Source organism: Montipora capricornis, chromosome 3 (assembly GCF_036669925.1).
Source record: "Montipora capricornis isolate CH-2021 chromosome 3, ASM3666992v2, whole genome shotgun sequence".
Classification (NCBI taxonomy): Eukaryota; Metazoa; Cnidaria; class Anthozoa; order Scleractinia; family Acroporidae; genus Montipora; species Montipora capricornis.
Genome location: NC_090885.1, coordinates 65,843,762 through 65,866,225, shown reverse-complemented (window position 1 = coordinate 65,866,225; position 22,464 = coordinate 65,843,762). Strand labels below are relative to the sequence as shown.

General features: G+C 41.2%; 2 protein-coding genes across 3 annotated transcripts in view; one reads left to right on the top strand and one right to left on the bottom strand.

Annotated features, from left to right (window-relative positions):
- Window positions 1–19,001, top strand: part of LOC138043761 (RRP12-like protein) — a 43,489-nt gene extending 24,488 nt beyond the window's left edge. For both annotated transcript variants that reach the window (XM_068890180.1, XM_068890181.1), the window contains exons 23-41: window positions 818–885; window positions 1,983–2,076; window positions 3,024–3,182; window positions 5,176–5,253; window positions 5,521–5,629; window positions 6,778–6,885; window positions 7,615–7,718; window positions 8,569–8,622; window positions 10,203–10,294; window positions 11,238–11,355; window positions 12,486–12,532; window positions 12,791–12,851; window positions 13,321–13,438; window positions 14,471–14,608; window positions 15,855–15,886; window positions 16,013–16,082; window positions 16,798–16,856; window positions 17,118–17,200; window positions 18,400–19,001. In XM_068890180.1, coding sequence (XP_068746281.1) covers window positions 818–885; window positions 1,983–2,076; window positions 3,024–3,182; window positions 5,176–5,253; window positions 5,521–5,629; window positions 6,778–6,885; window positions 7,615–7,718; window positions 8,569–8,622; window positions 10,203–10,294; window positions 11,238–11,355; window positions 12,486–12,532; window positions 12,791–12,851; window positions 13,321–13,438; window positions 14,471–14,608; window positions 15,855–15,886; window positions 16,013–16,082; window positions 16,798–16,856; window positions 17,118–17,200; window positions 18,400–18,493 — 1,686 coding nt within the window. In that variant the 3' untranslated portion in view covers window positions 18,494–19,001. The remainder of the gene's footprint in view (window positions 1–817; window positions 886–1,982; window positions 2,077–3,023; window positions 3,183–5,175; window positions 5,254–5,520; window positions 5,630–6,777; window positions 6,886–7,614; window positions 7,719–8,568; window positions 8,623–10,202; window positions 10,295–11,237; window positions 11,356–12,485; window positions 12,533–12,790; window positions 12,852–13,320; window positions 13,439–14,470; window positions 14,609–15,854; window positions 15,887–16,012; window positions 16,083–16,797; window positions 16,857–17,117; window positions 17,201–18,399) is intronic.
- The window catches only part of LOC138043760 (myoferlin-like), a 69,594-nt gene continuing 66,026 nt past the window's right edge, over window positions 18,897–22,464 (bottom strand). Inside the window, exons 58-60 of the mRNA XM_068890179.1 lie at window positions 21,365–21,474; window positions 20,848–20,995; window positions 18,897–19,420 (exon numbers count right to left, since the gene is read on the bottom strand). Of these exons, the coding sequence (XP_068746280.1) occupies window positions 19,388–19,420; window positions 20,848–20,995; window positions 21,365–21,474 (291 nt within the window). The 3' untranslated portion in view covers window positions 18,897–19,387. The remainder of the gene's footprint in view (window positions 19,421–20,847; window positions 20,996–21,364; window positions 21,475–22,464) is intronic.

Here is a 22,464-nt window from a genome sequence, read left to right as displayed (position 1 = left end):
TTAAATCTAAATTTATTGTACTATGTACAAGGCGTCACCAAGTGTGTTTTAATTGAACCTCAGTCTCTCTCTCTCTGCCAGGGTGGTTTTGGTGGATGGAGTCTAATGCCAATCTGCTACTGAGCTATAGACCTCTTTCATAATGGCGTCCAAATAAAATATTCTTCTGTTTTAATGCTAATAAGCCTTTCTAGCCTCGTTACAACGAGCAAATTTGAAAAGAATGCTTGTTTCAAAATGAAGGCAGTAGGTCTAATAAACATTAATACAAAAGAATGTAAAATCGGTCGCCATTTATGAAAGTGGTCTATCAAGCCAACTGTAAGCTTAAACTCTCGCGCATTGCAATTCGCCTTGTTCAAATATATGAACATTGAACAATTATTCGCCGAAGGCGAGGTGATTGATTGTTTTAGTGTAATTGCATAGGTGAGTTATTTGAAAAATATGCATTTTCTTTAAAACAATTAATTTCTTCGTCTGTCACCTCACCAAAACGGCTTGCGGCCATTTTAAAAAAAAGTCGCGTAGTTAGGTGATTATCGCGTAATTTGAATCAATTCAAGTGCAACCAATCAGTGCAGAGAATTTTCAATAATCAGCTATGTAATTATACTACTTCCATATATTCTATATCACTGCATTAGTCTTTACAACGTTTCCAAGTGTCCTTACTTGGTAACGAAGCCACAACCGTTTTCGATAGCCGTTTGCATTTTACGTCGACAGTATCGTTTGGATTCTTGTGCGCGATAGGAGAAAATGCGTTTACAAACGCAGTTTTTAATACTGATGTTTTGCTGTTGTTTTTAACTAGTTAGTGGCCACGTTCTTTCCGAAGGGTCTCGACAAGCTAACGGATAGCCAGACAGATGCGAAGGCAAGGTTTGTGAACAGGATTGAGATACAGTGATGTGACATTTAGAACCATGACGAACGCCGGGCTACAATTTGCATTCAACGAGATTTGATTGCCTCAACAGCAACAACAATTTATTTGTATCATCAAATGTAATGATAATGCCAAGTATAGATGGAGACGATTCGACACCCAGGAGTGATCAGCAGGAGTGACCAGCATCCAAATTCTCCTCACAATTTCAATGAAATGTCAGTCAGACAGGTTTCGAGAATGATGATAATTATCAGCTGAATGGGTGTTATCTTGATATAACACCAAATTCTCATGACTACCCAACAAAGAAAGTCTATGGTACTAGTTAGGAGAATTAACGTTTCGATCACGCGAATGAAAAATTGTACATTATTTCTTTTTATATCGGTTGGTGTGTTCTCTTGAAATTCTATAATAAAGCAAATCCAGCCGGGGATCCCCTATATTAAAAAAATACTATGAATACGTGGAGGCAGGCATTAATTTTGAATGTTTTTTTTTCCAACGCTAAATGAGATAATTCTTAGGCTAACGGTTGTATTCTGGGTAGTAATAGGGGACTTGGATTTAATACGAACAACACACGCCAGCTAGCTTTGTCATTCGGTGGAATCATTAGAGATACAAGAGAAATACAGACAGCTTTGAAAATAACCTAAAAAGCAGCCAGTCAGTATATTCAGATATCGAACGAGTTCAAGCTTGAACGTAACAATGCTATATATCGGTTGCAATTAATAGAGGTGACACCCAATAGAGAACACCATTTCCCCCATCCCATAATGCAATACGTTTAGAGGGGTCTTTACAAAAACAGTAGAAGTTATTTATTCGTGGGACAGTAGTATGCTTCATTGAACTGGGTATCCATTGTTTTAATGCAAAGAACGCCCCCCCCCCCCCCCCTCCCTCCCAAAAAAAAAAAAAAAAAAAAAAAAAATGAACTGTATTAAAGAGATTGGTGAAGTTAGCGAATTTAGGTCACATTTACACCACTGCAAATCGCGATCCCTAATCGATATTTTATATCTTAAGTACAGGATGGTCGTGGTCAAAGTATTAATACGCCTACATGTTTTCCTCTCAGAAACTTAATGATGGACTTAGTTATTGCAATGACACCTCACGTGGATGAGAAAAATATCAAGATACTGTACGACATGGCCGAGCCGTGGTTACAGGTAAGGACGTAGTTATTAGCTTGAGGCTTGTTGATGGAATATGCGGCGCCCTTTCACTTCCGGTAATGTCTTGTCAAGAGTGGTTGCACGAGCAAACTTAGCAAACATTTGAGCAGACAACTCGTCGTATCTATTTTGTTACGCGATCGCCGAAGCTTGTTGAAGCCATCCTGCACAAACATTAATATTGTCTGAAACTCTTTAACAAATAGAGCGTCTGATCACAGATGACGTCAAAATGTGGCAAAACCAATAACAGTGGACTTAGGGAGCTTACGAAACGACGACGCCGACGGCAACGACGACGCTACAAAACAATAGCTTTATTGAGCAAAAACAATGGCTCTGCACGCTCTGCACGTGCGTTTTACATTTTGGTACATTTCTTTGCCGTCATCTCCTAAATGACGACGTGAAATGACCAAATTCAAGGTTCTGTGGAGGACGTTAGCACATGACGATGAATTTTCAGTTCTCTCTCTACGCTTCCAACCGAGTCATACCAGTTTAATTCCTCGACAGTTACTACACATTTTTAACGCGAAACGACATGAAATAGTTTCGTAGTGATATGAATAACGCGAACTTGTATTTTTAAATGAAGTCCTCGTAGCCGTCGTCGTCCTTGTTTCGTAAGCTCCCTATTAATGAACACTGAAACGCACGGCGACAATGTCATAGGTGAGAACCAATCAAATTAAAATGCGTGCATTATCAGGCTACTTACCCTTGCAACGTGAATACAAGTCTCACCGTTACTGGAAGTTGTTGACCCTCTTTGCACGTAGCCTGGCCTTGAATACGTTTTTCGTCACATAAATCGCTTCATCTGCCACGCGCAAAAGTCGTATTGTGTTTTTCCCCTCGAGATATCTTTTTTTTTCTGTGCACTTTTCAAGTTGACGAAAATTAGTAATAAGTTGACTGACGATTGTTTTATCTTGAAGGCCACGGATATCACACAGCAGAAGAAAGCGTATCGAATTTTGGAGCAGATTTGTGCTGCTGACTCGGAGAGATGCCAGAAATTTGTCGTATCCCATCTCAAGGAACTCCAAGGCATCCTGCTCAAGACACTGGCATCCTCTAGTTCGACTTCCAAAACTGTGAGTGCAAATGCGTTTACTCGACACAAAATACGGTCCGTGCATTCCTACCACGGGGACTTCAGAGACAATAGAATAATGTTAGAGGGAAATGGGTCTGTCTTTCTTTGCTCCAACTTCTCGATTTCACGTTTATTTCTGGCAGATCGGACCATGTTACTTTTACAGGGCTATCGTATTACTCCATGAGCGCACGTTGGAGATGAGATGTTAAGGAGTTTAAGAAACGATATGGAATATAGCAACGACAACTTCGTAAAACAATTAGAGAGATTCGGCATCAGGTTTATGTGAAATGGCAAACGTCGGCTTGTCGTTTCGCGTTTCACTTAAAATGGATTGAATCGCGACCCACGGCAACTTGGATTGGACTCTCTTAATCTCGAGAAAATCCTTACCTGTCTAATTTTGCGGGTTTGGATGAAGCTGTTTTGTGAGTCAACAGAGACTGAAGAAGATTGTGGTAAGGCGTCAGTTATCAACAGTCTATAACCATGAAACCTAATTTTTCCTAGTTCGACTTACCGGAAAATGGTTTTGGGCTTCTTTTTTTCCACAAACTTGTTATGTAAAAGAAAAGCGAGAAGAAAATTCTACGTATACGGCAAACGCGAGAATGCTTACTTCCACGTATAAACGACAAATGGCAACAAGCAAACGCAAAAAGTGGCGGGAAAATCGTGGTTACGTGGTCACTTTGTCATTCGCTCTTCACTTAAACGTCACGCTAAAGCTCTCAAATATCATTGGTTAAAAGAGGAAAATAATCGTGCTGCGCGTGCGGCACGCATTTCACCGCATCATCATATTTGAGGTTTTGAGGATAACATGAACTTACAAATGTACACCTTTACTCTGAAATCGTTCGTACCCAATTTATTCTTAGGATACTTGGCCCATATTGTACGACGTCAACGACATGTAATAATAACCGCGAAAGAGTTACGATCGTGCAAAGTTATATTTTGAGGTGACGTTTTCGGTGACGTCGCCGTCCCTGTTGCTAGGGACTTTACGATCTACGACGGCGACGTCAACGAAACCGTCACCTCAAAATATAACTTTGCACTATCGCGAGTTGCTTGCGGTTAGGCCATCTCCTTCGCGTCGTACAATGTGGGCGAAGTATCCTAAAAATAAATTGGTACGAGCGGTTTCAGAGTAAAAAAAGAGAATTATAGATTCACATTTGTGCGCTCGCGTTGTCAAAAATCCTCAAATTTGGTGATTTCACGTCGTTGTTGTGCAGCGTACCGCACGAATATGAACTAAAATGCGTGCTGCACGTGCAGCACGATTATTTTTCCTCTTTTCACCAATGATATTGTTGTTTCGTGGCGTTCTCGTTGACGACCGCGTCCTAAATCGTAAATTCCCTACTAGGGAGCTGAAGCAACGACAACGGTGACGGCAACGAGAACGTCACAAATTTGCATATTTAGTAGGCAAAAACAATAGCTTTGCACGCCCTGCACGTGTGTTTTTCACTTTTGTCCATTTCTTTGCCGTCGTCAGCAAAACTACAACGTGAAAAAACCAAATTTGAGGTTTTATGGACAACGTCATTACTTGAGGATAAATTTTCATTTTCTGCCCTAAATTGAGCGCCGTTCCTACCAGCGTCATTTTTGAGGAACTACCACACCCCCGTCGTATTAAAAAAGTTGAAATAGTAACGAAGCGATTACAATAACACGAATTTATATTTTGAGATGACGTTCTCGTTGCCGTCGCCGTTGTCGTTGCTTAAGCTCCCTAATAGCCACTGAGGTGCGTAACGCCGATTTGGCTGGAGGCAATCTCATATCCAACAGGTGGAATGAAATTATTGTTTGATTAAAATTCTTAATTGTGGCGCAATCAGTTTCCTTGTAAATTCGTACGGTATATGAGCTGACAACCGAGACTGAGTGAGCCAATTTGAACGCTTGTGTAACGCAATATTCGGGAATGAAAATTCAATAAAAGTTGTTATTTTCTCTCCTTTTTCTAGCCTCGCTTGCGTTGTCTTTCTCACATTGTTCACAAGTTGGAGAAACCTGGACGATTTGTTCGCGCAATCATCCCTGAGGTAAGAATTTTTAATCTGTCTGTGGTCAAACACCAGCCAGAGCAACATTAAGAGATCTCAAATGGGCCATGTCACGCAATTTTTGGTAATTTCATGACACGCCAAAAAAAACTCTCATATAATAGGACGAAACGTCCATCGTAACATTACAATAGGATGGACACGTTCTATGGTGTACGGGTAGTTACTGTTTGAACAGAATAGAGTAGGAGATACAATTTAACGTAATTGCAAGTTTCTTTCTCATTGTGATTTCTATTACCACAGGTTATTCTTTGCACTAAGGAGGTTTCAGTCAAATCCCGCACAGCAGCTCTCACTTTGTTGGTTGAGTGCTGTAACGCCAGCTTCCGCTCCAGTGACAAAACGAGACAAGGTGAGGCAGGCCTTCTCACAATCTGGGTACCTGTTGATCACGTTAGAGGCCCTCTGAATTTACCACGGACTTGTCTTTGTCACCGTTATTGCCAGAAATGTGCTTTCGAACAGCATTTAAGGACGGTGCCTACTATTGTTACTGCGCATACGTTCTGCGCATCTCGAGATACTCGGATTTCCTATCGGTGATGCTTACTAACACAGGGATATTTTTGCGCGGTTTAAAACTATCCGGAGAAAGTAGATCTTAGTAAGTACTCTTGGTATCCAAAAGGAAAATTGGGGGTAACCATGCATATTTTTGAGAGATAATTATGCTTTAATTTGAGGAAAAAACGCCATACATTGCTTTGTATTGTAAAGCTTTTTACAAATATTATTCATGAATTATCTTTGAAAAATGCTTGGTTACCCACAATTTTTTTTTTTGAATTTCAACGACACTTGTTACGATCTACATTTCCTGCAGAGTCATAAACCGGGGTAAAAATATCTTTAATTAGTAGGCACCGTCCTTAAGTCAAATCAAATTTAACTACTACCTTTTGACGAAGAGTCAAAACTCACAAAGGTCACTTTTATTAATCTCCCGTTGGAAATCAGTATACTTCTATCCTTTCAATTGATACATCCAAATTTCTCTTTTTCAAACAGTTTTAGCAGAAACTAACCCCATCTGTTTTCAAGCAATTGGCCTCTTTCAAAAATACCATAATACTCTTTGTTTGCCCCGCAAAATTCTCCATAGGCATTGTTTCCAGTTTCTCTTGGGACAATAAAAACAATGCTTATGCAAAATTTTCGAGGGCAAACAAAGAGTATAGAGGTTTTGCACGGCAGCCATGTTGCATGGCGGGAACAATAGATTATTTTTCCCATGGGAGCAAATGTTCTTTCTAATGCAAAACATTTTCATTGTTCCTGTCATGCAACATGGCTGCCGCACAAAACCTCTATTAAAATATTTTTGAAAGTGGCCCATTGTCGATCTCTCTTCTGGCCTTTTGTTCTTTTGCAAAAAATGCTTCTTTTCATCTGAGAGGACTCTTGCCTTCGTTTCGCTGTCATTAAAAATACAAAAGCCCTGCATTGCCAGCTATTTTGTTTTGCTTTCGATTTAATATATATGACCTTTTTATTTTCTAGAATGTCTGACTTCATTTCTTGAGTTGTTGGTCGCTGGTATCGCGGGCTCACCGCTCATGATCAGTGCAACGATTGTATCTGTATCACGGGTGATATACGAGTTTAAAGGTGAGTGGACTTTTTGGATTGTTGCTAATTTTCTCTGGTTCCATAGTTTCCAGAATTTCCTCTGCATCAAGGGCACCCAATTGACCAAATCTAGCAAAAATCCTCAAGGGGATGGACATACCTAAGTTCCTTGTTATGGATAAGATTTTTTTAAAACTCAGCTATAAGAATTTGATCTGTTCGGGTCTCGTACCTAGATGGTGTCGAATATTTTAGGGGCTTGAAATCTTCCTTCAGAAATCAGTTGATAGCTGATAGCCATCGGAAAGTTACCTCCCGCGATTTTCCCTATGGACTGTCTGCTTCCTGAAAACGCTTCAGTGCAGACCTTTTCAAGTGCCAATGATTGCAATAACGTCCCTTCCCAAGAATTTTCGGTGACTGGTCCGTCTATAGCCTGCATCGCAAACGTAATCTAACACCGGTTAGTAACGTCTGCGAAGCAATGCCGAAATTCTCGTCCTGGGCCCCCCAGCAGCGTACCAGGATTTGAGTACGCGCCATGATTGGTCCGTTTAAAAAAAAATAGTTGTTCCATTCGCCGTCAATTGACGCACAACACTAGCCAATCAGGTTAAAACGCATTTCCGCTTGTTCGTTGAGTCCTTTGGGGGTGCAGAGAAAGGATCTCTGCGCTGCTTCGCAGACGTAACTAACCGGTGTTAGATTACGTCTGCGACGCAGGCTAGTCCGTCCTTAATGAACAATGTTTATTTTTGGTAATTTCAGATGAAATTCCCAGTGCATTGCTGGAGCAACTTATGCAAGGATTTTTGGTTTGTTTGCGATCAACTTCCAAGGAGGTCATCGGCTCGTGTCTTGGTTTCTTCAAGGTAGTGAGTGCCGTCGAGTTTTAGGGGCGACTTTTGTCTCCTTTCCTCCTTTTCTTTTATACTTTAATTACTTTGTACTTTTCATTTGAAATCTACGAAATTTTGTTACACCTCGAAGCTTTTGTGTGCACCACGACTGGGTTACGATCAGCCACGATCCGAGAGATAGCGAATTGCACAGTACAATCCTTAACTCTCCTGCTTGTTTTTCGGCACAGTTTATGGATACAGCCTTTGAGTTTGTACCACAGATAATGCAAACTATCTAGGTTTCTTTCTGTTGCATTGTCAGTTTGACTATTTGAGTGGCTGGTTTGTGACTATGCTATTCTGGTATTCATGTTAGTGTGGCAGTCTTTTATATATCATTCAAGATGGCGTAAGACTTGCCACATAGAAAACACCGGTTCCCGTCTGTTCAGCGAAGTTAAGCCCTTTTTGGACAGGGTTAGTATCTGAACGGGCGACCGTCTGGGAAAACCCTGTTCGGTACACCTGTCAAGAGTTAGGTTGGTGCACTGGTCATCATCTGCGCCTTCCACCTCTGCAATCGTTTGTGGGCAGACTTTCAGTCGACTTCAACTTGAGTGGAGGGTTTTTCTTCTGATACTCCGGTGTTCCTCCCTCAACAAAATCGACTTGCAACCAATGTCTGTGGCGCTGTGTCTCCGAAAAAAGTGACAAATCACGGCTCTCGTAGTATCTGTAGTATCATAAATTGAATTGCGTGGTGCGAAAATTACAGTTCTGTCCGGGAACTGAGTAAGTTGCAGGATTATGAAATGCTGTCTTTACCTATGGAAGCATGAATATTGCGTTGTCGTTCATTCTTTTACTTTGACGTCTGTAGGTTGTTATTTCTGTCATGAGCCAACAGGAGCTGTTGCCCTATGTGAAAGATCTTGTAAGTAAACCCTTCTGATGACTATATCCTTGCAGAGAAAATTTACTAAAGCTTGAGATGATGCGGGTATTCAGCCAGAATATCTTGTTGGCGTGTATAGAGCTTACAAGCCGTATGCTGTACGAAGAACAGAACGTATAACTTTCTCACTTTAAAACCTCGTGTCTGTGTTATCTGCCTCAGCCTTCGGCTTCGGCAGATAACACAGACCTCGGTTTTGATAATTCATGATATCATGCTCAACCTCATCCAATAATTGTTTAATAAATGTCAAGTAGTGTGCTCTTACCCGTCTCCTCAAGTTAAATGTGACATCGCCAGTGTAAGAAAAAGCAGAGGAAAAACCTCATGTGGCTCCTTACCTTATTTCGCAATAAGACGTAAACAGTAACATAATGTCTAACCTAAGCTGAGATATTGTGTTTCTAGCGTTCTGCGGCCAGTTGCTCGAAGCCTAGTTAGTGCTAACCGTTGGTTAAGAGGTATCAAAAGCTTTCGAGCAACCCGGGCCTAACTAGCTCACTCAATCTCGCTTATCACAATCTTTAGGGAGATCTTTGTTCACATTTTTTTGCGTCATTAGCACAATGCTATCGTTTTGGCGTTATCCAGTCAAGAATGAAGTACTGCATATTGCAAGTGTATTGCATAGTCAGCTGTCTATGAAAATTTGAATGGGATATCCCAGATAATCTCTGAGCAATGATGCTTGAAAATTCGAAATTTTACAAAGAATGTGAGACGTTAGCGCCTTTGTCACCCGGTCACCCAAGAATTTATCAGGTTTTGATGGCTAATAACGGGCTCGTTGTCTAAGCTAAAAGGCTTAAAACTGGAGGTTTTGAAAAGTTAAACAAGTTCCTTTACCTTTTGAAGTCAATTTGTAACTAGCTCTATGCCTTGTGTGAGCAAACTCGTATGTTAATGCAGTTGAATTGCTAGAGTTTTAATCAACCTCAATCAACCCGAGGTTAAATAAAGTATGTTTGTGTATCGTCAATTTGCAAATAGCATGATGTCTTATATTCATACATACTTAATTGACAACTCCCCATAGGGGCTTTTCAGGGGCCAGTGAAACACAATCACGATAGAACAGAACATTTAACAACAACAACTGTTAAGAATCCCAACTGGCCGGAGGCAAGCTGGTTGGCTTTTTACAAGTGGAGCTGAGAAATTGAACCAGGGACGACCAGGGTAAAATTTAACTAGTGGTCAGAACGTGTCTTGAACCCGGGATCCCCGGATCTCAATCTCAGGGCCACAATGCCTTTTTGTGCCTTCTGTCAGCAAACTCGTATATTAATGAAACAAATTCAAAACATTGACGTCAGCAAAGTCTCCGTTATACATGTGACACTGCGTTTCTATGGACCTCACCCTCGTGAATTGTTGATGAATTTGCAACATGCTTATCCTCGTGAAATTTATTTACAGACTACTAGTTTAAGTAATATTTTAACAGTTTCAGGAATTTCGGCCTGTGACATGAAATCTTCGTTTCTGTTGACCTCACCCTCATGAATTATTAATGACTTTGACTAAGGCATGTTCCTGTATTCTTCTTTTCCGCGTAGGTTAATGCTCTACTTACGCTGAATTACAATGCGAGACGCCGGTTTCGATTTAATGTGAAAGTTCTGTTTGAGCGACTGATCAAGACGTTTGGGTGAGTGATGTGATCAACTGGTTACTCAACTGCAATGCGAAGCAAATGTTGTTCAATGCCAGCTGAGCTTGCTTGTTTAAGGACGTTCGCGCGAAAATTTTTTAACATTGATTTTTTTCTGAAACTTTTACCACTCTAAGATGATGAGTTAGTTATGTCAGAAATGTAAAAAAAATGGGGGGTCACCGACTTCGTTTTGGAGAGAACATGCCCGGAAAAACACCCAAAATGTGACAAAATCGGGCTTCGTTAGCGAATAAGGCCAGTGTCTGTAAACCCAAATACATTGCAATTAAATCTTTGAAGTGAAATCTTCTCTGCCAAATATTGTTTAAGTGGACTTATTAAGTGAATTTAGTCAGCTGGTGAGGTTCCTTAAAGATCAAGTGTGAGAGATAATGGGTAAATTAATAGGGCCCCAAGAAGGTAAAGTGTGTCCGCTATTTTTGCAACTTGTTGTAGCTTGCAATGGAGGCAAGTACTTTTTAACATATTCTCCCGCATTTAATAGCCTCCATTGCAAGGTAGTTCCAGTCCAATACCGAGAATACGAATATGGTCTATTAAGTTATTCTTTGTATAGTTATCCAGTGGATAGTGCTATTTAGCGCGAGCGGAGAGGTATGTATAAGCGCCCTGATGGCATCACTTGTACCGGCAAGCGCTTGAGTAGAGACTGGGCGCGAGTTTGTAAAAGCCCGTGCGAAAAGAGCTCTCTACATCCGGGCGCGTTCCGTTTCTTGGCCCCAGTTTCCCAAAAAAAAAACACTCGCTTCCTCAATACGAAGGCTCACAACACAGGCTAAGAAAACTCTTTATCGGGACACGCCTTCGTTCTTTACCCCTGTAATGCGCCAGTCGTCTTGTCATTTGTCGTAGCCTTGACGTTCGAACTGACCCCTATGATACTTAAGTTAAGACTCAGTTTTTGTTTGTACTTCAGCTATCAAACCATCTTCAAGTGCACACCTGAGGAGCATCGAAAACTGGTCCACAACACTTACAAGACAACTCAGCGAGTGAAGAGACAAAAAATGGCTGCCAGAATGGAAAAGGAGTTGGTAATTATTTTCTTTTAATTTTGTGCTCTTGTGTCCCTTTGGCTGTTGCTTATTACCGCTAATATCAGATTGTAGTATTCTTGGCATCTTAGTGCTTTGTCTCTGTAATTTGGGGGTGGTGGGGTGGAGGAAGCAGGGTTATTCGCCACAGTGGTGAGGTGAGGACATTCGCTTTCCTCCTATGTGACCGAGGTTCAACTTCATTACCATCCTCGGAGACCCAGGGGCAGTCAGTCGAGACGAGACAAGAATCGGGACTGGCGTAAAGTTTTCAAGTGGATGCTTCAGTACGAATGAGTAGAGTTTCTTGGTTCTTTGCTCTGCTCCGAGAAGTTTTCCTCAGGGTGTTCCAGTTTTCCCCTCTCATCAAAAACCAAATTGTGATTGATTCGACCTGCTATTTGATTCGAAGTTTGCAGTCTCTTCGATAGGCTATTTCCGAGTTCATGTCCGCCTTCTCTTCAAAGCGAGTCTAAGTGCGAAGGTTTTGTTATGAAAATTAGTTTTCATTCATATGTAAAGTAGAACTAATTACCATCACAAAAACTTTGCACTTACACTCGCTTTGAAGACATGAACTCTGGATTGGCCCATTAGTAGAGCACTTGTGCTCAGCTAAATATGCTAGCTTGATGCTTTAAACAGATTGATGATAATAATATGTGCGATGTAATTGACTGTCCAGTGAAACAAATTCATGACTGAAAGGAACACAGCACGAGAAATCTTTTAGAGCCCCAACCGGTGGGAAGGAGACCAGTTTGCTATTTACAAGCACAACTGGTAGTTTGAATGAGGTCTGTCAAGAACCTTTTTTAGCTCTCCAGCATGTCTGGCGTCTGAACCACACGATCACACTTCCTTCTTACTTTTGCGTGGTGCCATGACTAAACCAGGTAGCTTAGGTGACCTGCAAGATTTTGCTGTAACAAAAAAAACATAGTGAATTTGGCAGGTTTTTTTCTTTTGACACATGGTGGTATTTCGCTGGTCCTGGAAAGCCAGAGTCGTGAATTTAACTGATCGTGGCAAGCCAATGAAAGAGTTAAATTAATAGAAGAAAGGTTGCGCAATTAGTCTGACAGTTGACCATTTATAATTTCTTTTTGCATCCTATTTTGTTTCCATAGAACGAAGACATGGAAGACCAAGAAGACGAAACACCACGAATTGAGAGGTTTGTTTAAAAATGTGTGTACTTTTTTCAACTGTCTTTATAACAAAAAAAGATTATACAGGTCTTATGTCCAAGGCCCAACATGAAGCTCAAAATAAATGCATGGAATGCAGCTATTTTACTCGTTAGAAATCCGTGGGGAAAAAATTTCAAGACTACTGGTTTCCTTGTAATAAACCTACAAGATCGGTTTGTCGGACATATACTTCATTTTAGTAGCAGTAATACATTTGAAGTATGTTGAACATTACTCTCTAGTTATGAAGACCTCATGTTCGGAGAAGATGAAGAAGATGATATGCCTGGATCAAAAAAGAAGGTAACTAAAACCGTGCTTCATTCTTAAATGCGCAACACTCGCGACCTTTACTTCCCTTATCTTTATTGGTTGTAAAACTTCATTGAGTTTTTTTCGAATTTAAGAAGACTTCTAGTTTACTTCGCGTTATCCACAGGGTTAATGATTGTATCGTCATGGGCCGAGGGCCGGTACAAATCATGGTTATTATCACGAAAACCGCGTTACTTTTGTGGCTCCTTTGGCCCGGTGGCCTTTTAATTTCTGGTTAGGTAACGAACTAGACCTTGCGAGAACTTAAAAATTTATCACCGCTAAGAAGAGAAGGACCCTTTTAGGTGACCGTCACAGCATTCATTCATTCATTCATTCATTCATTCGTTCATTCCTTCATTCGTTCAATCATTCATTCATTCATTGTCGGTTTAGTACTGTTCGTAGTGTCCTTTCTGTAGAAAGCTCTGAAAATTGTGAACTTACATTTTTCCAGGGGAGTATAGAAAGGAAAACAAAAGAACGAGCTAAAGCTCCGAAATCCTGGATCCGAGAGGGGCATGACGAGGAACCGGTTGATTTTCTCGATCCAGCGGTGGTGCAAAGGGTTGTGGGTAAGTTGTTTTACCGAGGTAATAATCTATTTCCGCTTTTACTTCACTTCTCTTCACTTCACTGGAAAGTTAAAACTGGTTACCTTAAAAACGTTTCGCTTAATTTGACTTTTTGTTTATGATTCTGCTGAGTTTATCCCGGTTCTGTCATCGCTCTGTGTTCTTTTAAATGATACTCGGTGAACTTTGTAATGCCATGGTTAAACCGGATCAAACTTCTCTTAAATGGTTGGAAAAAGTTATGTCGGTGTCATGTAAACGATCGAAGAGCGACAAGATAGAACCAAGGTGAACTAGAAACAGAATGAATGCCGTACTGATATCGTGTACATAACCCCGCGGACGCGCTTAAGAAAAGAGCTTTATGCATGGAAACTTGGTTGTCTCTGAAATATAATTATCTGCTGCACGGCCAACGTTTGAAAACTAAACCTATCCCTTCTCGTTTCTCACACATGTTCATCGCCGTGAAATGACACTGATCTCGAATATGCACGGCCTGCTCCCGTCTGACCTTGTAGCTAAGTCCGTAGAGCAACGGTGAGCTAATCTGAAGGTCGCGTGGGTTCCATTCCCTCCTTGGAGAGAGTTTTCTTTGTCTTTACTGATGTTGTCCCTGCTCCATCACTTGGGTTAATGCTCAGATGGAGTACGTTATCATAAAGATAGCACTTAAAATTACCTAGCGTTTTAGCGGTCTTAAATTAACTACCAAGTTGACCGCTTCGTTTTTTATCTTTTTTTCTTAACGATCGAAGCCTAGCTTAAATGTTTAGCGTGACTTTATTAGTACCGCCTTGCAAGCAGAGCCTCTCTAAAACTCACTAGAGGGCGAAAAAAAATGTACTCCTTTTCGGAACTTATGGAAAGCTTAGAATAAACTGCTGGCTCAGTTGCGACGTGGGGTCAAGTGGAGTTAACGTTCGGTTAACGAATTTGTGTAGGCAAGCGGTTTGATCTTGTAGAATTGACCAGCTAGTTATAATTTGCCAGCTATTGATGGTTCACTTGTTTTAAAATTTCTTCCTGAAGCCTCCGACCCAACCAAACCCGTCAAGCGCAAAGCGATGAATGATTTCGAGATTTCCTCTGAGGGAAAGCTACTCATTCCGGACAAGGAGAACAAAGAGGACCGGGAGGAGCCTGGGACCAAGCGGAAAAGAAAACTAGGTATGGTATACAGTGTCAATAGTGAAGTAGTTTGCCCCTATAGTGTCCACAGATCTGGAAAAATTACACCTAAACGACGATAGTGCCAGTTTGCTCTGACTCTAACGCTAGAAACGTTAGCTCACAAATTTTACGATGGTTAAAGGCCCACCTTCAACCGACAGACATTGCCGCGGAACAATTTTCATATATGAAAATTCCGCCCAAAGCTGAAATTCATCCAATTAGATCGCTATGATAAGCAATGCGAATTTCCATAACAAAAACAAACGGTCGAAAAGCCTGTCGGTTGAAGGCGAGCCGTTAAAGACGGTGCCTACTAATTCTAATGTATGGCGTTCTTTTCCAAATTGAAGCTTAATTGAAAAATGCATGTTTATACCCCCAGTTTTCTCTTTGGATACCAAGACCACTTGCTAAGTTCTGCTTTCTCCGCAAAGTTTTAAACCGCATAAAATAATCCCTGTATAAGCAAGTGGTGGTGGCCTCATGGTTAGTGTGCTCGACTTCGGAGCGAATGGTCCGGGTTCGGGACCTGGCCGAGGACATTGTGTTGTGTTCTTGGGCAAGACACTTAACTCCCTCGGTGCCTCTCTCCACCCAGGTGTATAAATGCGTACCAGCGAAATGCTGGGGGTAACCCTGCGATGGACTAGCATCCCATCCAGGGGGAAGTAGAAATACTCCTAGTCGCTTCATGCTACAGAAACCGGGGATAAGCCCCGGCCTGATGGGCCACTAGGCCTGTAAGCTGACTTTACCTACCTTTTTATAAGTAAGCACCAACCGTAGGAAACCCGAGTATCTCGAGATGCGCAGGACGCATGCGTAATAACAATTTACGTTTTATCAACTCGTTCGATAAATCAAATTTTCGTGTTTCGCTTCCCACCGACGCAGAAGCATAGTTTCTTCAGAATGTAACCCCTTCATTAAACATCATTGCAACCCTCGTAAGGGCAACGCGTAGATTACTGGCCCCGATGTCACTTACCTTGTAACGTGCATAGCAGGGTTCACTACACAATCTCTTCTCCTCGATGATTGACGTCGTATGAACGACACTCGACGACTGTTCAATCTTGCGAGAGTCGAAATTGAACGATTGTTTTTCATTCCACGAATTTCCTTTGGGAGGAGAGATTGGATGCCCATTGCAAGAGCGGACTACTACAATGACATGCCAACATGATCTAACTTTGAAACTGTCAGTAATATTGCTAATTCTCGCTGTTCTTCTTTCTAGATCTTGAAGACTCCGATGAGGACATAGAAGATGTAAGTCAGATAATTAACGATTTAGATCTTTTGCGCGCACAATGCTGACGTTATGAATTTAAATGCTCATTGCCCCTTATCAAGCAAGAATGATGATATTGATTATTATTTTTGTTATTCCGCAAGAGTCCATCCTCACGTAAAAGGAAACGGAAATCGTCTGTGGATGATAATGAGGATGATATCAATGATAAAGGTTTGTTAGGGCACTTTCATATTTCTTAGCGTAGTTATCGACTTAATACATATTTTTTTTAAAGAAACGGTTCAACCCTTGTGTTCATAACCAGAAGCCTACATCTCCAATAGCAGGTCTTTGTAACGGCATTTTCACAGATCAAGCAATTTTTTAGGCCAGTTCTTATATAAGGTTTGACTTTCACGAGTGATCATTTTAAATCCCATGGGTATTTATTTCTCATGCAAGACTTGTGATTAGCTGGAAAGGTCTGGTTTCGGGGGAAAATCAATCTAAAACTAAAAGCGCTGTTACACTGTGCAATTTTTCGTGCAACGTGTCTCGCAACGCCATTTCTACAAACGTTTTTAACATTACAAAAACAAGTTCTTTTACGGGTGTTACACTGAGCAACGTTTCATGCAACTTGTCTCGTTTCAATGATCACAGAAATTAAAGGAACATTTTCATTGGCTGGTGCCGCAAACCGTTGAGACATAAGTTGCAGCACAGATTTTACACTGCGCAATGCTTAAAAAATTCGTTGCAACCGTTGCGCAAGGTAGAACTCAATTCTACTTTCCGCAACGTTTCTGCAACTTGTCTCGCAATGGCGTTGCGAGACAAGTTGCACAGTGTAACAGCGCCTTAACTCCGTCTGTAAAAACGCCGGTGCGCAAAGATGTGCGCTTCTAGTCACGGGCTCCTGTTGAAGCTAATGTTTGTTTTCCAGGGCGTTCTTCAAAACGTGGCCAGAGTGAAAAGGCATTTGGAGCGGAGTTCAAAGCAAAGGTATTTAAAAACTGCAAACTAAATCGAACAAGACTCCTAAAAAGATGCGTCTGCCTTTGTGCAAACGACTGTGCGACGTGACGAACAAAGGAAAGCCTAAACGAGCTTACCAGTTAAGGAAAGACCGCTCGGCTGACCGACCAAACGAACGAAGGACTCACCATCTGACTGCGCCGATTCACCGCAACGGATCGACCGATCTTGTTTCTCCATTTTCTTGGACATTTTATTGAAAGAAAATGTTATTTTCTTCATTGATAGAAGGCGGGTGGGGACGTGAGGAAGAAGGGCAAGCCTGATCCGTTCGCTTACGTGCCTCTCCAACGTAAAACGCTAAATAAACGGTAAGTCCCCCTTTTTGATTTCGCCTTGTGTGTTCATTGGCGAGTAGTAGGCTGGTAGACTTGAACTCAGAGATGTGTCTATGGTCTTTGGCCGTCAGTATTGGGAATGTGAATTGAACATCGTCCCTTTTGTTTCTCATCACGGCTATTATTACTTTCCAATCTGTTCTATTCCTTCAAAGCTAAAACTGCAAATTAACACGGTAATCTTGAATTAGCTTGCTTCAACTGCGCGAATGAAGAACTGTTATTCTGACAAGATTGTTGTTACGGGTTTTCAAGTGACCGGGACCTAAGTCGAATCCGCAAAACGTTGTAGACCAGTATCATAAATGGGGACCATCTTCACATTCTTTTGTGTTTATGTTAATTAGACCTACTGCCCTCGTTTTGTAACAAATATATTCTTTTGACAGTTGATCGTCGTACCGAGGCTAGAAAGGCTTATTAGCATTTAAACACAAGAACATTTTATTCGACCGCCATTATGAAAGAGGTCTATGTTAGTAACGAACTTTGATTGTGATTGAAAACCAGTTTTCTCATGGTGAGGTCTTGGTTGCTTTCCTATGAAAAAGGATAAACGCAGTGCGAATGGCATGCGCTCGTTTCTTGTATGATATTTGAATGGTCTGTGTGGGGTTGCCCGATGCTTGGTAAGTGCAAATCAGCCTTAAAGCGAACCTCCACTAAAAAAAAGAGCAAAATGTTTACAATTGTTCGATCTTTTTTCCAAATGGAAGTGTTTGTATCCGAAATAGACAAATGTCAAAAACGCCTCTTTTGCTTTTCAAATTACCTGGGCGCTGCCATTTTGAATAGATGTGACGTGTAATGGTTGCTTTATTGTATTCACTCAAAGAGCTTTTGTTTTGAAACAGTAAGGCAACCATTACACGTCACAATTATTCAAATGGCAGCGCCCGCGAAATTTGAAAACAAAAACAAGCTTTTTTGAAATTTTTTTTTTCGGATACAAACGCATGGTAAGCATTATGAGTTGACAAGCGTTATGTTCAGTATTTTAAAGTTATATTATTGTTTTAGTGGAGGTTCCCTTTAAATACGTGACATGTGCGCGAGCGATCAAACCGGCACCATTCGGTACGAACTTACTTTAGATTTGTGCGCCTTAGAAGACGCGAAAGGAATCTAAGTTAAAGATCAACAAGTACATTTTCTTTCTTTCTTTTGCACAGAAAACAAAGAAAAATGGTCGGCCAATTCAAGGGCTTGGTGCGAGCAACCAAGCGGGGAGCGGTCAATGCCAAACACAAGAAAAAGAAGAGATAACAGAATAGTTGCTTTTGAGAATTTGGAGGGGAGAGGAAGGGATCGTTTTCGTTTGGGTGACACTGTGAGGGGGATGGTGAAGTTAATACCGTGAAGCGAAAAGTGATAAGGCATCAAGCTGTTTGTTGGCGTTGGGACTGAAATGCCATCTACAGAATTTTTGCTCCCCCAATCCACGAAACAGTTCTTCGACATTTTCCAAGTCGATTAAAAACTTTTCCATAACAGCTCAAATGGTCCAAAAGGAAAATACCATTATACTCTGTTTGTCCACCCAAATTTTGAATAAAAATTGTTTCTTGTTTCTCTTGAGACTTATAATGGTCCAAGAGAAAATAAAAACGATGCTTATTCAAAATTGGTATTTTCTGCTTCGGCCAATAAACTGAATTCTTCCCACACAAGCTTTGCTGAATTCCTTGTTAACTGTAAAGCATGTCCTAGCAACTGATTTTGCTACAACATCAAGCAGCTCATGACTTGCATAATAAATGGCAGTTACAGATGATGTTATTCTTGGTTATTTTCCCGTCGTTAAAATCGAGCGTTAATCTATCAGAGACTTGTACTGTGCCACCGACTTGGGATTTAAAACTTCAATTGAAGTGCTTTCATTTGAGTATAACTTCCAGTTTTAGGCAAGTTTTAGTCGCATATTAGATACTACGCTGACGAAAGTGGCGTAAATAGCGATGCGTATTGTTCAAGCGTCCACTCTTTTGTAATGTTTTTTCATAATCCCTCAAGTTATTTCCAACGTAAAAAAAGTTTAAAACTATTTCTTAATGTCAGGCTCTTGTTGACGTGCCCATGATAATCGAAGTTCGAAGTGGCGGAAGCTTTCCTATTCGTCTGATCTGTCTCCTCGCAATTCCAGCACGTGACCAGCGCGGTTCAGGCACCCAAAAGCTTCTTCATGGTGTATCCCTGGGAAATAAATATTGTTCGTTCATTCGACACTATCAAATTCTCCCCCTTGGATAATGGCGGTCCACAACCTTGGACTCTGTGTTGAAAAATCTTCCCACCCGCCTCTTCATGCAATTTTCATAGCAGAACGTGCCCATTTTTGCGAACAACATTGAACGGGAGGGGAAAGGGAAGGAAGGAAAAGTTTTTTTTAATGTTCTAACTAAGCCAGTTGTAACCTTGTAACCATTTGTTGGAGTGTTTCCCCACAAGGTGTTAATAGGGAGCTTAAGCAACGACAACGGCGACGGCAACGAGAACGTCGTCTCAAAATAAAAATTCGCGTCGTTGTAATCGCTCCGTTACTATTTCAACCTTTTTAATATGACGGGGGTGTGGTAGTTTCTCAAAAATGACGCTGGTAGGAACGGCGCTCAATCAAGTAATGACGTTGTCTATAAAACCTCAAATTTGGCTGTTTCACGTTGTAGTTTTGCTGACGACGGCAAAGAAATGAACAAAAGTGAAAAACACGTGCAGGGCGTGCAAAGCTATTGTTTTTACCCACTAAATATGCAAATTTGTGACGTTCTCGTTGCCGTCGCCGTTGTCGTTGCTTAAGCTCCCTAATGATGTCCCAGGGGTCTTGCATGAGTAGGGGGTCGGGGTGGGGGAATAATACCAACTTTTAACCTTTGATGGGAATGGAGTGCGACACCTTGATGTCACCTCTCTTAAAATTTTACGTTTGGACAGGAAAGCCAAGTTACGACAGCGAAAAAGGAAGGAAAGAAGCACTAAGTAAAACTATTAAAACTATTGCTCCATTTCGCCATAAGCAAATTCTGTGGTCGCACAAAATCTCGGGTTTTCGCCTGTCTGGCACTATTATTCTTAGAGGCTGCCCGCTACGGCGTGAAAACGTTTGTTTTTCTTTTCCATCTTGGAAAATGGCGGTTGTAATCTTAATTTATTCACTGACTCCAATCCAAAGCTTAAAGCTGTTCAGCCATCCGGAAACTGGAACTCGTCTAATACAACAAAACGGTTGTACAAACTCTGGATTAAACGTTGATGGAGATTTCATTTTGTCAGTTGAAAATGTTTCCATGAAATAATCTTAAGCCAACGAAGAGAAAGAAAACCCAACAAGTCAAGAATAAAAAAATCAGTAAAGATCTATCTCGAACGACAAAAAAAAGGTTTGCACTTTTCGAGTCCCATCCAAGTCTAGCCTGCCAAGCTGGCAGGACTGTTAGCGCGGGACGCGGGACGCGGAGAATCAATGGGGAGTTCACAGCTCCACTCTTTATTTCCCTTCCGCTCCTACAATCCCGTCAGCTACGCAGGCTAGTTGTAAAGTCATCTTTTCTCCTGCCTGGCAAGCTACCTTTAAATGTAACGACCTTCGCTTCGTTTAAAACAAAAAAACAGTTACGACTCACCGGTGCTGCGTAGACAAAGAAAGCAACCAATAAGATTAAAATAAGCAGGATGAGGAAACCAAAGAAGTACCACTTCAACCTTCCCCAGATGATGTGACGAAAAGCTTTCAATGGTGACGTAAACCATGGAAACGAAGTCGGAGGACGACTATGAAATGGGTGAGAAATGAGTATTAAAATTTAGAGGGCACGGCAGGGTGGGAGGGGGTGGATTTGCTGCTGCTTCCAACCTGGATTGCTGTGTTCGATTCTGTGGGAATTGTTGCGGAGTATGTTGTTTGTCCAATCAACTTCAACGACTCAATCTTCTTCGGGAAAAAAGAACGAAATTTCGGGGAACATAATTTGTATATATTGGCAATGAATGTTGTAGTTAAGGAACTACTTCGCAAGAATGTGCTTTTGCTTATGAGAACGGCAACCGACATTAGGGTAGCTCAAGATGTATTGGAGAGAATACAGAAGTTGACACAACTAGAGCTCGACTGCGCACAACTGCGCTCGCTGTAAAACTTACTTCGGTTCTTCTAAAGTTGGATTCTTGTTGGGTTCGTCACGCCCAAGACCGGCGGGTTTGACGTCTGCTTCCGTTTTTGGAATAGCTTCCAAGGTCATTTCGATTTTACCCTGGTAATTGATTAAAACAAAGAATTTCCATATATAACTACACTTGCTAATTTTATTTCCTTGACAGAAAATTATCCTGGCGGCCAAAAAAATATTATTTTGTTCATGTGCTAATTAGCCTCACTAGCGTCGTTTGCATGTAAAAAATACAAAAGAAATGTTGCTTGATAGGGAGGTTGGTGAGTCTCAGCACATAAACAGAAGAATACATTTTTGGCCGCCATTTATGCATTCGGTCAATATGACGTTTTCTATGCTTAAACTGACACCAAGAGACCGTCACAAAGGAGTAAGATTTACCCAGATTGGCCCAGTCCCCATCAGCGTCAGAAAAGTATCAACTTTTAGAACCACGTTTTGCGGGAAAATAGACCATAGACCAAATCGGGTAACTCAATGTTGTATCGCATTCAAACCCTTTGGAAATAAAACGTTTTGATCCACGGTGCAACATTTGGTCTATTGTTTACTTCCCCGAAAAACGTCACGGTTTAAAAATAGACACTCTTCTGACGCTGACAAACCCTATTCTCGGTTTGTATCTGACGTCACGGCGGCCATTTTGGTTGGTAAGAACAATAACCTGTCTCTCCGCTGGGAACTAAACTTTATTATTATGCAAATTCTGCGAAAAGAAATTGTATTGTATTACCAACCAACATGGCCGCCGTGTCACGTGGGTGCAAAAGAATTTCAGTTTCTCAATCTTGGGTATTGGAATCTTGATGAGACCTCATATATTCTAAAAAGAATCATTTCGTTCACCTTGCATAGCATAAACTTGAAGTCGCAATTGACCAGGGGCCTGTTTCTCGAAGGTCCCGAAACGCAATTTGTGAACCTGCCAACCGCTTGTTCAGGAAAGCCGATCTTTTAACTTGTTTTCGAGGTAACAAAAAGCAAACTGACTGTTAAGTTTGACGACCCAAATCGTCTCCGTTCTTGAGATTCAGAGGGAATTGCGACACCCCAAAAATACCCGTAAAGTTT